The sequence below is a fragment of the Schistocerca americana genome, chromosome 3, assembly GCF_021461395.2.
Source record: "Schistocerca americana isolate TAMUIC-IGC-003095 chromosome 3, iqSchAmer2.1, whole genome shotgun sequence".
Lineage (NCBI taxonomy): Eukaryota > Metazoa > Arthropoda > Insecta > Orthoptera > Acrididae > Schistocerca > Schistocerca americana.
This window is the reverse complement of record NC_060121.1, coordinates 689019218-689034170: the sequence shown is the minus strand read 5'-3', so window position 1 is coordinate 689034170 and position 14953 is coordinate 689019218. Positions and strand designations below refer to the sequence as shown.

The 14953-nt window shown below is 41.7% G+C and overlaps 1 protein-coding gene across 1 annotated transcript in view; it reads left to right on the top strand.

Moving 5' to 3' along the window:
• The window catches only part of LOC124606315 (juvenile hormone esterase-like), a 129399-nt gene that overhangs the window by 63527 nt on the left and 50919 nt on the right, over nucleotides 1–14953 (top strand). Inside the window, exons 5-6 of the mRNA XM_047138298.1 lie at nucleotides 400–590; nucleotides 10634–10790. Of these exons, the coding sequence (XP_046994254.1) occupies nucleotides 400–590; nucleotides 10634–10790 (348 nt within the window). The remainder of the gene's footprint in view (nucleotides 1–399; nucleotides 591–10633; nucleotides 10791–14953) is intronic.

Sequence of the window (14953 nt, the reverse complement as noted above, 5' to 3'; positions counted from 1 at the left end):
TTAATCAACTGTGACAATAACAGGGGCAAGTAGTTTCATTTATGTGAAAAACAAAAACCTTTGCACTCTTCTGAAAAGAATCATTTTGCATGAATATTTAACACAGCGGCCGTATCTTTGGCAGAAGTGTACCACATAACAGTTTTTAATATTTGCAGTTTGTAGAAATCATTTCTTTAGCGGTCCGTCACTATTTATAAACACTTAACATGTGAATGTATAGCAAACCACCTAATTTTATTTAGAGGGCCTATTAAGCTTTGTTGAGTAACTTTTTCTTCCACTGTTCGTTCCCCTCCCGTTCCCGCCCTCCACCTTTCTTACCACCGTTTTTCATGCACTTGCCCAAAAAATGTCTTCACAATTAAAAATGCAGTCAGTCTCCTATTTATACTCCAGGTCTCTTCAACAAGGCTATCTCAGAGAGCGGCGTTGCACTGGCAACTTGGGCGCGTCCAGAGCCCGGTCTAGATAACGCCCGCAAGATTGCTGTCCTGGTGGGATGCCCATCAGAACCCAGTGCCGCGCTCGTCGAATGCCTCAGGGGCGTCGACGAACCCACACTCACTGCAGCCGCATTAAATTTAACTGTAAGTGAACCTGACGTTTTATTTTTTTCGTCTTTTTAGTAAGAAATGAAGTGGTAGTACACATACAAATCAGTACTAATGAAAATGTATCTATAATCTGACTGCAATTCAAAATTCACATCTAATGGATACTGATTGACGCAGAACAACCTCAAAACTGGTACCGCGTCACTAGATCCAACTGCTGAGCCATTTTCACCTGAAGCCAGAACATTCTCAGACGTTGCAACTATCAATATTCAGCAGTTTTACTATGTTCCGTTGGCGACACACATGGGTGCCTATGCTGTCCTCGCAAGTTCTGTAGCATGCATCCCGTTTACACCTGTCAGTAGGATCATTTTCCTGTTGAAAGACTTCGCCGTATACAATACATTAACTAGCGTAATATGAGGAACAGCATTCAGTAGGATGCTAGTAGCGGCCTCAAATGCTGATGATGACCCCCATTACCATGACACGAATAGTAACAACAGTTCAAGGGATTATTATATCTTTTGAATACATATTTAGTAGTTGTTGCAAAGATGCTAATCTCTACAGATATGCAGAGGCCCTACCAATATTACGAAATATCGGATGTAACTTGAAGTCCAAACTCATCAACTTCAAAGTTTTTTTCTTTTGTACTGAAATATTATTAAGGTTATACATAATTTCTAATAAACTATATCTAAAAACGGCTGATATATCTTGATATAAACGACTCAGATATTTTGATCCAGGTAACCGCAGTTGAATTGCATCGTTTGTGCGGCTGACACTAAACCTTACGTAAGATTCGTTTTGTGAATCCGGAGCGCTGTTCACTGTAATAATATTTGTTTAACAAAAAACACAATGACTACTTACACAGTGTAAACTTAGAACTGCTAAGAACAAGTATATTTCAACCATTTGATTGAAGTTCAGAGGCGTCAATTACCGGTGAATGTTCACATTGCGTAAAACATAATTGACGACTTACTATCTACAAATGGTTAGGTCAAAGAGTCTACGTTCATTAGTGCAAGATACGGAGTGCAGATATGTTTCCTTGAAGTACGGGCGCCTTCAATAAGTAATGCAACGCATTGTTTTGTCTGAAACAGATTTATTTTATTCAGGATTTCAGTACACCATATTATTCTATAACCTCTTGGCTCCCAAACCCTATGTTTCAACATAATTTCCGTTCAATGCGATGGCCTTACGTCACCTTACTGAGAGGCCGGTATGCCCGCATGTTACGTCTCTAATGGTCGATGTTGTACCAACGTCTTGCTTCATCAGTGACCTCCCCACTATCCTAGTATTGCTTCCCGTGGAGTGCGTCCTTTATTGGGTCAAACCGATGTAAGGCCGAAGTTGCGAGATCCGGGCTGTAGGCTGTAGGGGAGATCGGACAGGACAGCGCGAACTTGTGGCGATAGACGCCTCGCCCTACGACTCACCGTGATTTTGTTCGCTGCCATGTCTACGTAGACGTTTTCAAAGCGCCAATGAAGTTACGCCACGCTCTGATTTTCCGCCAGAATAAACTCTATGCTTGCGGTTACAGACGCCATTTTGAGTTTACGTATAGAGTTGGAACTTCTTGGAAACTATAGGGGCTGAAGAGGGAAAATTCCAAGTTGCCTCACAACCAAATCCACATTTTTTCACCCGAAGATGTCTGAGATTAAAAATGTGTTCCATTACTTATTGAATAACCCTCGTAGTAATACAGAGGGTGATTCAGGAGCCACTTTCTTTCTTTTTTGTTCTTTTTTAGTCTTCATTCTTCTGACTGGCTTGATGTGGCCCGCCACGAATTCCCGCCACGAATTCCTCTCCTGTGCCAACCTCTTCATCTCAGAACAGCACTTGCAACCTATGTCCTCAAATATTTCCTGGATGTATTCCAATCTCAATCTTCCTCCGCAGTTTTTGCCCTCTACAGTTCCCTCTAGTACCATGGAGGTCATTCCCTGACGTCTTAATAGATGTTCTATCCTTCTTCTTGTCAGTGCTTTCCACATATTCCTTTCCTCTTCCATTTTGCGCGGAACCACCTCATTCCTTATCAGTCCAACTCATTTTCAACATTCATCTGTAGCACCACATCTCAAATGCTTCGATTCTCTTCCGTTCCAGTTATCCAGTCCATGTTTCACTACTACACAATACTGTGCTCCAAACGTACATTCTCAGAAATTTCTTTCTCAAATTAAGGCTAATCTTTGGTACTATTAGACTTCTCCTGGCCAGGAACGCCCTTTATGCCAGTGCCAGTCTCGTTTTGATGTCCGCATTGCTCCTTACATCATTGGTTACTTTGGTGCCCAGGTAGCAGAATTCCTTCATCTATTTCGTGACCATCAAACCTGATGTTCAATTTCACGCTCTTCTCATTTCTGCTACTCGTCATTTCTTTCATCTTTCTTCGATTTACTCTCAATAATTATTCTGTACTCATTAGACTGTTCATTCCATTCGGCAGATCATGTAATTCTTCTTCACTTTCACTCAGAATACCGATGTCATCAGCGAATCGCATCATTGGTATCCTCTCACCGTGAATTTTAATTCCACTCCTGAACCTTTCTTTTACTTCTACAACTGCTTCTTCTATGTACAGATTGCACAGTGGGGGCGAAAGACTACATCCCTGTCTTACACCATTTTTAATCCGAACAGCTCGTTCTTGGCAATCGGCGCGCATTATTCCCTCTTGTAGGTATTGTATATTACCTGTCTCTCCCTACAACTTACCCCTATTTTTCTCAGATTTCGAACATATTGCACCATTTTACGTTGTCGTACGTTTTTTCCAAGTCAACAAATCCTATGACCGTGTCTTGATTTTTCTCTAGTCTTGCCACCATTATTAACCTAAACGTCAGCTGACCGCGGTGGCCGAGCAGTTCTAGGCGCTCAGTCCGGAACCGCGCGACTGCTACGGTCGCAGATTCGATTCCTGCCTCGAGCATGGATGTGGTGATGCCCTTAGGTTAGTTAGGTTTAAGTAGTTCTAAGTTCTAGGGGACTGATGACCAAATATGTTAAGTCCCATACTGCTCAGAGCCATTAACCAAAACGTCAGAATTGCCTCTCTGGTGCCTCCTCTCTGGTGTCTTACCTCTCCTAAAGCCAAACTGATCATTATTTAACCCATCCCCAATTTTCTTTTCCGTTCTTCTGTATATTATTCTTGTAAGTAACTTTGATGCATGGGATGTCAAGTTAGTTGTGCTATAATTCTCTCACTTGTCAGCTTTAGCAGTCTTCGGAATTGTGTGGATGATATTTTTCCGAAAGTCCGATGGTATGTAGCTAGACTCATACATTCTACATACCGACGTGAATAGTCGTTTTGTTACCACTTCACCCAATTATTTTAGAAATTCTAATGGAATGTTATCTATCCATTCTGCCTTATTTGATATTAAGTCATCGCAAGCTCTCTTAAAATTCTGATTATAATACTGAATTCCTTATCTCTTCTAAATCGACTCCTGATTCTTTTTCTATCACATCAGACAAATCTTGCCTCTCATACAGAGCTTCAGTATACTCTTTACACCTATTCGCTCTCCCTTTGCATTTAACAGTGGAATTCCTATTGCAACGTTAATGTTATTATCCTTACATTTTGTTTCACCGAAGGTTGATTTATCTTTCCTATGTGCTGAGTCACTCCTTCCGACAATCATTTCTTTTTCGATTTCCTCACATTTTTCATGCAGCCATTTCGTTTTAGCTTCCATGCACTTCCTGTTTATTTCATTCCTCAGCGAGTTTTATTTGTTTATTCCTGAATATCCCTGAAAATTGTATTAGTGTCCTCTTTCATCTTCTGTTACCCATGGTTTCTTCGAAGTTACCTTCTTTGTACCTATGTTTTTCTTTGCAACTTCCGTGAGTGCCCTTTTTAGAGACGTCTATCCCTTTTCAACTGCACTGCCTACTGAGCTATTCCTTATTGCTCTATCTTTAGCCCTTGAGAACTTGAAGAGTACCTCGTCATTCCTTAGTATCCCATTTCTTTGCGTATTGAGTCTTCGTGGTTCTTAAACTTCAGCCTGCTCTTCATCATTACCACTATATGATCTGAGTCTACATCTGCTCTTGGGTAGGTAGGCCTTACAATCCAGTATCTGATTTCGGAATCTCTGTCTGACCATGATGTGATCTAACTGAAATCTTTCCCTATCATCCGGCCTTTTCGCAGTATACCTCCTGCTCTTGTGATTCTTGAACTGCTGTCCTTACCGCTGTTTTACGCGTTGGAATGCCACGCACGGGGGCCCGGGTTCGATTCCCGGGTGGGGTGAGATATTTTCTCCCCTCAGGGACTGGGTGTTGTGCTGTCCTCATCATCATTTCATCCTCATTGTCGACACGTACGTCGCCCACTGTGGCGTCGCACTCAATAAGATTTGCACTTGGCTGCCGAACTTCCCGCCTGGGAACTCCCAGCCACTGGCACCATATGATCTTTTTTTTTCTTACCGCTGTTTTATGCAATCCGCAGTGCTATATCTAGCCTTCAAAAACCACATGCGATATTTTCATATTCTCTGGCTCGCTAAGAGCAAATATTTACTCCTACAGAAGAAATGAATGGGACAATTTTTGTAGAAAATTTAATGTAGTTAAATTTTATACTGGGACACGTTTTCCATAGAGGCCTCCGGTTTTCGGGTTATTCAAGACAAACTTACAAAAGAGATCTTAAAACGCATCTCCACACCCACATTCATCCCTCACCACTCAGGATTTGTAGTCTGTTTTTCGTGGCACTCCCTCCTACCATTGTACAAAAATTTCCGGCTTCACGAACTGTTCCCTATAAACGACATTTTTTGGTGTCCCTGTGTCGTGTCATTACGCCACCAGCATAGTCGACTGTTTCCTTAACATTATTATTTTAAATGTGCTCTTGAAGGTAATGAAAGAAAGCCGACTTTTGTAAACGTTACGCTAAAACTAATTACACCAGCGATTCAATCCAGACTCATCCCTTACAATCACTGTAGTTTCCTAGTCAGAACGCCTTTCGACCGCAAAACATAATTGTTTATTTCATGCTGTTTAAAACTCACTAAACTGTTAGGTGTAATTTACGCTAACGTCACGTCTACTATCTGTAAGTGCTCGACTAATACGATGGCCTAATAAGGCCAGTTAATGAAGACAAAAAAGTCGAATATCGGGAATAGTTAGTGCAGTCGCAAATATTTGTACAATGATAGGAGGGAGTGCTACGAACAACATATTACAAATCTTAACAGTGAAGGCTGGATATGAGGGGTGGAGTGCGTTTTTATGTTACTTTCGTAGGTTTTTCTCGGATAACTCGAAAATTATGGTATTTAGGGCAGACGTGCCCCGGTATAAATTTTAACTATATTAAAATCCGTACAAAAAAGGCGCTGTTCATTTATTCTGTAAAGCTAATAGCCTGCATGTAGCGAGTGAGAGATATGAATATCTCGCACTTAGTTTGTGAATACCATATCATTTAGGGCTGCATAAAACGACAGCGGTAGGAGCTACCGAATCGCCCTGTGTGTTCAACAGCTTCAAAGCATGTGAGATGATCTCGGCGCAATATCAGAATGCCTATTTTTCGTTAATATATTACAAATCGATCACCTGTTTGGATGCAGATGCAGAACATAGAGCTTCTCACTTTCTGTCAGTTGCTCTGTGAAACATCTAAGACACAATTCTAAGTTCCTTTGAAGTACCGATTAGGTCAACAATACATTACTCGTGATTCAACGGTATATTGCAATAGTTTTAAGGTTCACTAATTTATGATTTAAATAATAAAGCACTGCACCAGTTACATGTTTTCGTGTGTAATACGACGCGTTTGTGTGATGTTTGTGTGGGTGTGTTGTTCTGCCTCTCTTGTACTGCTGCAGTTCTTACATATGTCTTGTGATGCTTTATTGCTAATGTTAGTAAATAGTATTATTCGTCTGTTTACTTACTGGTACTATGCCTCCTATAGTGTACAAAAATCCTCACACATGACTCACAGTGTTTATGTGAAAACAAAATATGTTACAAAGATATTACAAACGTATGTCTTCCCAAAGAGCCTGGATAAGTTTGAGATGCCCAAGATTTCGTGGAAAACATTATTTCCATCAAGCTATCGCTTATAACCAACATCCTAAAATTGCTGACAACTTAAACGCTATCAGTTATAATGCATATTCGATTTTATGTTATTTTATTGTACACTGCACGAAAAGTTGTTTGATTCAGTGTTTTACAAGGTTATGTTGCCTACAGCCCAGAAGAATTTTACTCTAGCTGCCAGTGTCTACGAAAATATATTCCATCACCACCCCCCGCCCCCCTTATTAGAAGGGCTTTTTTACGTCTATGTTTGCGTGTCCTTAAATTGTTGGTTAATTTAGTCTATAAACCTTGCTATTTTTAAATATTGGCACCTGCGCTTGTGACTTCCTAGCTGATGACTCAGTTTCTTTGTGCCTTTGTGACTCTTCTTCTTCTTCTTGCTTTATGGCTTCTGTAGGACTATGGGTAGCCCCTTCATCGGTTGCAGTTTACTCTTCTCTTCCCAGAAAATATTCAACCTTTCTCTTCTTCTTTTCCGCTTTTCTTCGGAGATCTTCAGTATCCTCTTCTCTTGTCTGCTCCACTGGTGACTATTCTTTCCTGTATCCTTTCCCATCGTCGATCCCTGGCATACTGGTCGGCGATGTGTCTTTGCTTCTCGGCTTTTCGTTTTCTTCCACCTTGATCTACAATCTCCACCAAGTCTTCCAGAGTTCAATAACCAACTTGGGTCCTGTCCTTCCACTTGTCCTCCCTGTTGTTTCCCACACTCTGTCATTCTATCCATATTCATGTCCGGCAAACCTTACCCTTTATAACCTGGTTTCTCCTGATGTTATCTCCATGTCCAGGTACTGTCATCCCTAGGTTTCGCAACTATCTCTCATCACCTCTTATAGAGCTTAGTATTTTGTTCAGTATTTTTCTCTCTTCTTTCTCTAGTTGTTCTGCTCAATTTCTTCCTGTTATCTTCTCAGCGGCATATAATACTACATTCCTCACGTTGTCTTGTAGTTTCCGATCTTTCCGTCTGTGGATGTATTTTTTATTGTATATATTCTGGTCATACAGAAGGCCGACCTCGTCTTCCTTATCCTCTGTGTTATTGCCTCCACGCTCCCATTCGTTCCTGCCATGTTCCTCCGGTGTATTAAAACTTACCCACCTTCTGCATGGTACCTTCCGGTGTTTTACAGTCACCAAACGTAATCAAAGTCTTTGTCGTAGGCGATCCTCAGTCCCATACTTCTGGCTATCTCGCTTAGGTTGTCAAGTTGCGTCTTTGCGTTTTCTCCTGCACTTACTATCCCTATGTTGTCCGCAAAGGATAGACAATCCAGTTGGGTCTGTGTCCTTTTATTCCCAGGATGTGTCTTTGGTAGTGCCATTTCTTGTTTATTGCTCTCCACTGCCTGATCACTTCGCCCAGTGCTATGGTGAACACAATCGGTGACAGTCGATCTCGCTGTTTGACACGTGCCTTAATCTCAAACTTTTCTCCTAGTGCTCCTCTGAATGTCACCCTTGCCTTTATGTCTGTCAAAATTTCCAACAGTAGTTATTAAGTAGTGCCGTCTAGTCCATGTTCTTCAGGAACCTTCTAAGAGTTTGTCTCTCAATGGAGTCATATGCTCTCATGAAGTCCACGAAAGTTAGTACTGTCTTTTTGTTCTTTAATGCATTACGTTCTACATATCGCCTTCCCTTCCTTAATCCCGCTTGATAGTCTCTAACTGCATTCCTATCTACTTTTCTAGTCTATTGAAGAGGAGTTTTGACAGCAGCTTTTAGCCGATCCCCAGTAGCGATATTCCGCTGTAATTGTTTTCATCCCTGTTGTCCTCCTTCTTATGTTTTGGTACTATGACTCCGTTCTTCCATTCTTCTGGTAACGTCTTTATTCTCCAAATCTGACAGTTAACGTTGGTCATGTTGCCCATCGCCTTGTCGCCTCTCCACTTATCATCTCGGCTGATACCCAATCTTCTACAGCTGCCTTATTATTCTTTAGATCAATTATGGCCTGTTCGACCTCATCTCTAGTGGGAAGGTGTGACACTCTTCTTTGTCTACCCCAATTACAGCTCGTACTTCAGAAGGTAGCGCAAGTACTCTGCAAGTATCTTCTTCTTCGCACTAAAGGCTAGTTCGTCTTTCTGATCAGTTATAAACTGTTCTCTGACCTTCTGTCCAGTCAAACTCTCTATGAATTTCCCGAAGAAGACTCAACAGTTTGTTTTTCTGTAGTTCTTCTCAACCTCGTCCACTTCCTACTTCATCCTTTGTCTTCTGATCCATCTTATAGTTCTGACCGCTTCCTTCCTTTTTCCTTGAAACCCTTTTTTCCGAGTCCAGCTCCGGTCTCCCTAGTTTTCTTTGCTGTTCTCTACCGCTTCCTCACAGTACTTATTCAACCACAGGTGCTTTATTCTGATTTTTCTTTACTAATATGTCAGCCTGTTTCCCCATGTTCTGGTGCACAGCATCCCATTCATTATATATTTCAGTTCCTTTCTTGTATTTGCATCGTTTGCATCCTTTTTCTGTTTATCCACATGTTTCCGGCTGCTCTTTTCAGTTGGAGCTGTCTACCCCTGTTTGGAATCCACTAACACTGGACTTCTGTAAGATAGTGATCGGATTCGATTCTTGTGTTCCTCTTGACCTTGGTGTTCATGATCTCTTTAGTATTCGTCCGCTCTATGCTTACTCACAGGAGTCTATGATCACCTGATAATATAAAGTTGGTTTAGGTCCGTCACATCTTCCACAATTTCTTAATTGTTTGATGAAATGTTGTCAATTTCATTTTTAGTTCTGTTTCGTTCTTGCTACGTTAATTATCTGTTTTATTTCTGTGAATGGCTTTGGAGGTGAACATGTAGTTCTGCTTTGACAGTTGTTCTGATGTGTGACCAGCCATTTGTGGTGTCGTATCCGAAGCATTCCACTGAACAATCGTTCTTCAGTTTTTATATTACTGTCACGTGAAAATCTTCCATTATTACCTTCTACTGGGATTGACTTTATCAGCTTCTGTAGCTCTTCTTTGAGATCTTCCACTTCATGGTCAGAATGTAAACGCGTTGTTGCATACACTAAAATGATTTCTATGTAATATATTTTGCTTATTTTAAAAACAAATATTGTTATTCTGTCATATTCCTTCGATATTGGTAACATTAAAATCTACATCTAATTTTTCCCTCTTGTTCTACATGTTTGTAATAAAGAAAGTCTTGATTTCGTCCCAGTTTTGAGATATATTATTATGTATTTATTGAGACGTCGAAACTTTTTAAAATTTCTGGGTAAACGCAGTATTCTGGAAGTTAATATAGTTAATTTGATTGATTTATAAGTAAACAGTGCTGTCCTGAACGCCAGTACAGCATTCGCATTTTTTAATGAAAGGCTGGGACTATACTAGAGAACTTTCTCTACTACGAGATATTACTTAGTTTTACAACCTATGAATATATTTCGTAATCACTACATTCTTGATCCATGTAAGTAGGAATCCAGCTTCTTCAGTAGATTTTCTATCCGCCATCTTTCTCCTGCAAGAAAACTCACCAAATTCTATCGAGACATCTCTGTTACACTGTTAAAAATTAAGAAGCCCATGTGTTAAAGACGCCTAACTACAGTCTATCAAGTCTTGCATTTCAACTGTTTGGATTCCGTTACTGTCTTCCGTTTTTTTCAGATACAGCTCGCTGATACATATTTAATATTTGAGTGACAGCTAATGGCAATTAGTTATTTTGTTTCTTGTCAGCAAAAAGTGTTCCCTGACATGCTATTCAGTCTGAAATGAAACGTGAAAACTGCAGCTTGGAAGACTCAGTCAGCAGTAAAAATATCAGTATGATTTTTTCAGCGGACTGACACTTTTTGTTAAGAACGCAAAGGTCTGTATGACGATTATGACTACGATGCTCTATACATGGTACTTTATTGTATTGTTTCGTCTGTTTCAGGAATGGTTCTTCTGCCCTATGGCGCAATTACGCCCAGTAGTTGAGAAAAAAAGTGAAGATTCTTTCCTGTCCGACAACCCGTTGAACTTAAAGCCTCACTCTGCTGTTCCATGGCTTGTAGGAGTTAATTCAGAAGAAGGAGCCGTATTTACAGGAGGTAAAAGACCATTGCATCTCCTCTGTAGACGTTGATACAGCCGTGATTCGATTGCTTCAGTGTTTGAGAAAAGAAACCGAATATGTCAATGTGTTGGACCAACTTCTCACAACAGTGACAGTACATGCAAAAGCTCCTATCTTCCTTAGAATAGATATAAATTATAAAAACGGAAGTATTCAGAGCTGCCAAAACATTATGACCACTTCCTTAATAGCTCTCTTGTCCCTCTTTGGAATGAAATACATCACTGGTTCTGAGAACCAAGGTTCGGTCACGTGTACTCATTTGAATACGCTGTGACGGCGCCCGATAATGAGCGAGATGGATTCCACAGGATTCACATCAGGCGAATTTGGTCGCCATCACTATAAAGGTAGTCAAACCACTGTAGCACGGTTCTGGCACGAGACACGGACAATTACAGTGCTGAAAGGGGACGTCTGTGTCGGGTAAGACATCATGCGTGAAGGGATGCAGATGGCTCGCAGCTGTCAGTGTGTCTTCGACTACTACCTCAGGTCCCATGCAAGCGCAGAATAATGTCTCCTATAGAATAACACTGTTCCCATAAGCTTGCGTCCGTGATGCGCTGCAAGTTTCGAGCCGCCGTTCACCCCCATGACGGCGTTTATGGAGACGACCAGCGACCTAATGCAGCAAAAATGTGATTCACCCGAAGAGCCGGCACGTTTCCATTGGTTCACGGTCGACTCCCTCTACTCCCATTCCCACTGCAATCATAATTGACGATGTCATTGGGTCAACGTGTGAACACATCAGGGTGGTCTGCTGCGGAGCTCTATGTTCAGTAATGTACGATGAAAGCTGTGCTCCGAAACACTTGCGTGCGCACCAGCATTGTGCTCTTTCGTCAGAGATGCCACAGATCACCTTCTATCCCACCTTACAGAGCAGAGAATCCTCCGAACCCCACGTTCTCTGAATGGGCGTCCACCCATTTAGCGCCTAGTGGTAGTTTCACTGTCCTGCCTCTTTCTGTAGATGCTCACGACAGTAGGGCGTGAACATTCGACCAGCTTCGCCGTTTTCGAGATACTCGTTCACAGGTTCTGCGTAATGAAAATCTGCCCTTTGTCTAAGTCGCTTATCTCAATGGATTTCTCCACTTGCAGTCCATATCTTCGCCAGGGTGATCCCCCGTCCGTGTCTGCTCAGTTTATATACTTTCGTTGCAGCGTCATGTGCCCACTGCGCTACCTGGCGGCATCCAACATTGCGTTGGGCAGTGGTCATAATGTTTTGGCTCACCAATGTATGTGTGTGTGTGTGTGTGTGTGTGTGTGTGTGTGTACAGCATATCACCTCCTAAGTCACTGGACTGCTTTCCACCGAACTTAGTATACGTATCATCTACCGTCAGGAAGAATCACTGTGGGGTAAGAACCACACACGAATCAAAGGGGTGCGGGTGAAAAGGGATTGTAGCCCAGGACGCGAGAACACCCATCCTTCAGTCACCCATTATTCGAGAGCACTTAGAGACTTGCAGCAAACTTTACACACAGGATCAAACCTTTAAGAAAGTTCTTCTCGCTGATGACCGCCACATAATGATGAAAGAAAAAAGTTTGCCTCTTACAACATCGTCGCTGTTCATACAGTAAATATGCCACATCAAGCATGGAGTCTTACTACATTACTTCTGTAATATTAACCGTATTCTTGACACTTTTTGCGGGCAGTATTCACATATACCATTGAATGTATCAGAAAAATTACATCATTGTAGGGCGCTTAGTTCACGAGTACGAGATACGACGTTAGAAACTAAATGCGTGAAAAACTATAGCATCATGCAAGACGTTCACATTCATTACTTCGTTGCCACTACCTCTATTCACAACACTTGTTACAGACACTGCCCATATTTGCCGCTGAATGTACCTACAAAAGATATATCATTTTACGACACATAGTTCAGGTGATATGACGTCAAATACTGACATGAGAGAAGAAAAAACTGCGGCATTATGCATGACGTTTTACTTTATTGCTTCTTTACTAGTAACTCCATTCAGAGCACATTTCGTAGACAATAGGCGCATATACCACTGGATGTACCTGCAAGACAATATTATTGTACAGTACATAAGCTAAATTAAGAGAAATTTGAAGAAGAAACCACCTGTGTGAATATCAAGAGTTCAGATGGAAAACCAGTCCTAGGCAAAGAAGGCAAAGCAGAGAGGTGGAAGGAGTATATAGAGGGTCTATATAAGGGAGATGCATAAGGACAAATTACGGTAATCGAAGAAGACGTAGAGGAAGATGAGAAGGAAAATATGATACTGCATGAAGACTTAGACAGAGCACTGAAAGATCTAAGTCGAAACAACGCCCCGGGGGTAGACAACGATCCGTTAGAGGTACTGGCCACATTGGGGGAGCCAGTCATGACAAAACTCTTCCATCTGGCGAGCAAGATGTACGAGATAGTCGAAATACCCTCAGGCTTCAAGAAGAATATAATAATTCCAGTTCCAAAGAAAGCACATGGCCGGAGAAATGCAGGAACATGTGAGGCAATATTGACCCGACGACTTCTGGCAGAAGATAGGTTAAGGAAAGGCAAACCTACATTTTTAGCATTTGTAGGCTTAGAGAAAGCTTTGGACAATGTAGGCTGGATTACTCTCTTTCAAACTCTTAAGGTGGTGGGATATAATACAAGGAGCAAAAGGCTATTTACAATTTGTACAGAAACCAGAGGGCAGTTATAAGAGTCGAGGGACACGGAAGGGAAGTAGTGGCTGAGAAGGGAGTGAAACAGGGTTGTAGACTATCCCCGATGTTATTCAATCTGTATATTGAGTAAGCAGTAAAGGAAACAAAAGAAAAATTTGGAGTAGGAATTTAAGTCCAGGAAGAAGAAATAAAAACTGTGAGGTCTGCCGATGACATTGCAATTTTGGCAGAGGCAGCAAAGGACTTGGTAGAGCAACTCGAAGGAATGGACAGTATCTTGAAAGGAGAGTATAAGATGAACATCAACAGAAGCAAAACGAGGATAATGGAATGTAGTCGACTTAAATCAGGTGAGGCTGAGGGAATTAGACTAGGATATGAGATATTTAAAGCATTAAATGAATTTTGATATTTGGGAAGCAAAAGAACTGATGATTGTCGAAGTAGGGAGGATATAAAATGCAACCTGGCAATGTCAAGAAAAGGGTTTCTGAAGACGAGAAATTTGTTAACGTCGAATATAGATTGAAGTGTAAGGAAGTCCTTTCTTGAAGTGTTTGTATGGAGCGTAGCCATGCACAGGAGCCGGCCGCGGGTCCGTGCGGTTCTAGGCGCTTCAGTCCGGAACCGCGAGACTGCTACGGTCGCAGGTTCGAATCCTGCCTCGGGCATGGATGTGTGTGATGTCCTTAGGTTAGTTAGGTTTAAGTAGTTCTACGTTCTAGGGGACTGATGACCTCAGATGTTCAGTCCCATAGTGCTCAGAGACATTTGAACCAGCCATGCATGGGAGTGAAACATGCACGATAAATAGTTTAGACAAGAAGAGAATAGCAGCTTTTGAAATGTGGTGTTACAGAAGAATTCTGAAGATTACAGGGGTCGATCACTTAACAAACGAGGAGATACTGAATAGGAGAGAAGATAAATTTATGGTACAAGCTGACCAAAAAAGGGATCGTTTGGTAGGACACATTCTGAGACATCAAGGGATCACCAATTTAGTACCGGAAGGAAGCCTGTAGGGTAGAACTCTTAGAGGGAGGCCACGAGATAAATACAGTAAGCAGATTCAGAGGGATGTAGGCTGCAGTAGTTCCACGGAGGTGAAGAGGCTTGCACAGGATAGAGCAGCATGGAGACCTGCATCAAACCAGTATTCGGATTGAAGACCACAACCACAACAACGTAGCATAACACACACCAAAAAAAGTTTTGAATCACCTCGGTCCCGAGAGTTCCGGAACCTGTACAGCGTAGTGGAATAGAAATCAACGTAAATATCATTTCTGCCCTTGTTATTGCATCGCATGTTGCATCACCATACAGCGAGACCTTCAGAGGTTGTCGTCCAGATTGCTGTACACACCGGTACCTCTAACACCCAGCTGCACATCCTCTTGCATTGATGCGTGCGTGTATTCGTTGTGGCATACTATCCAAAGTTCATCAAG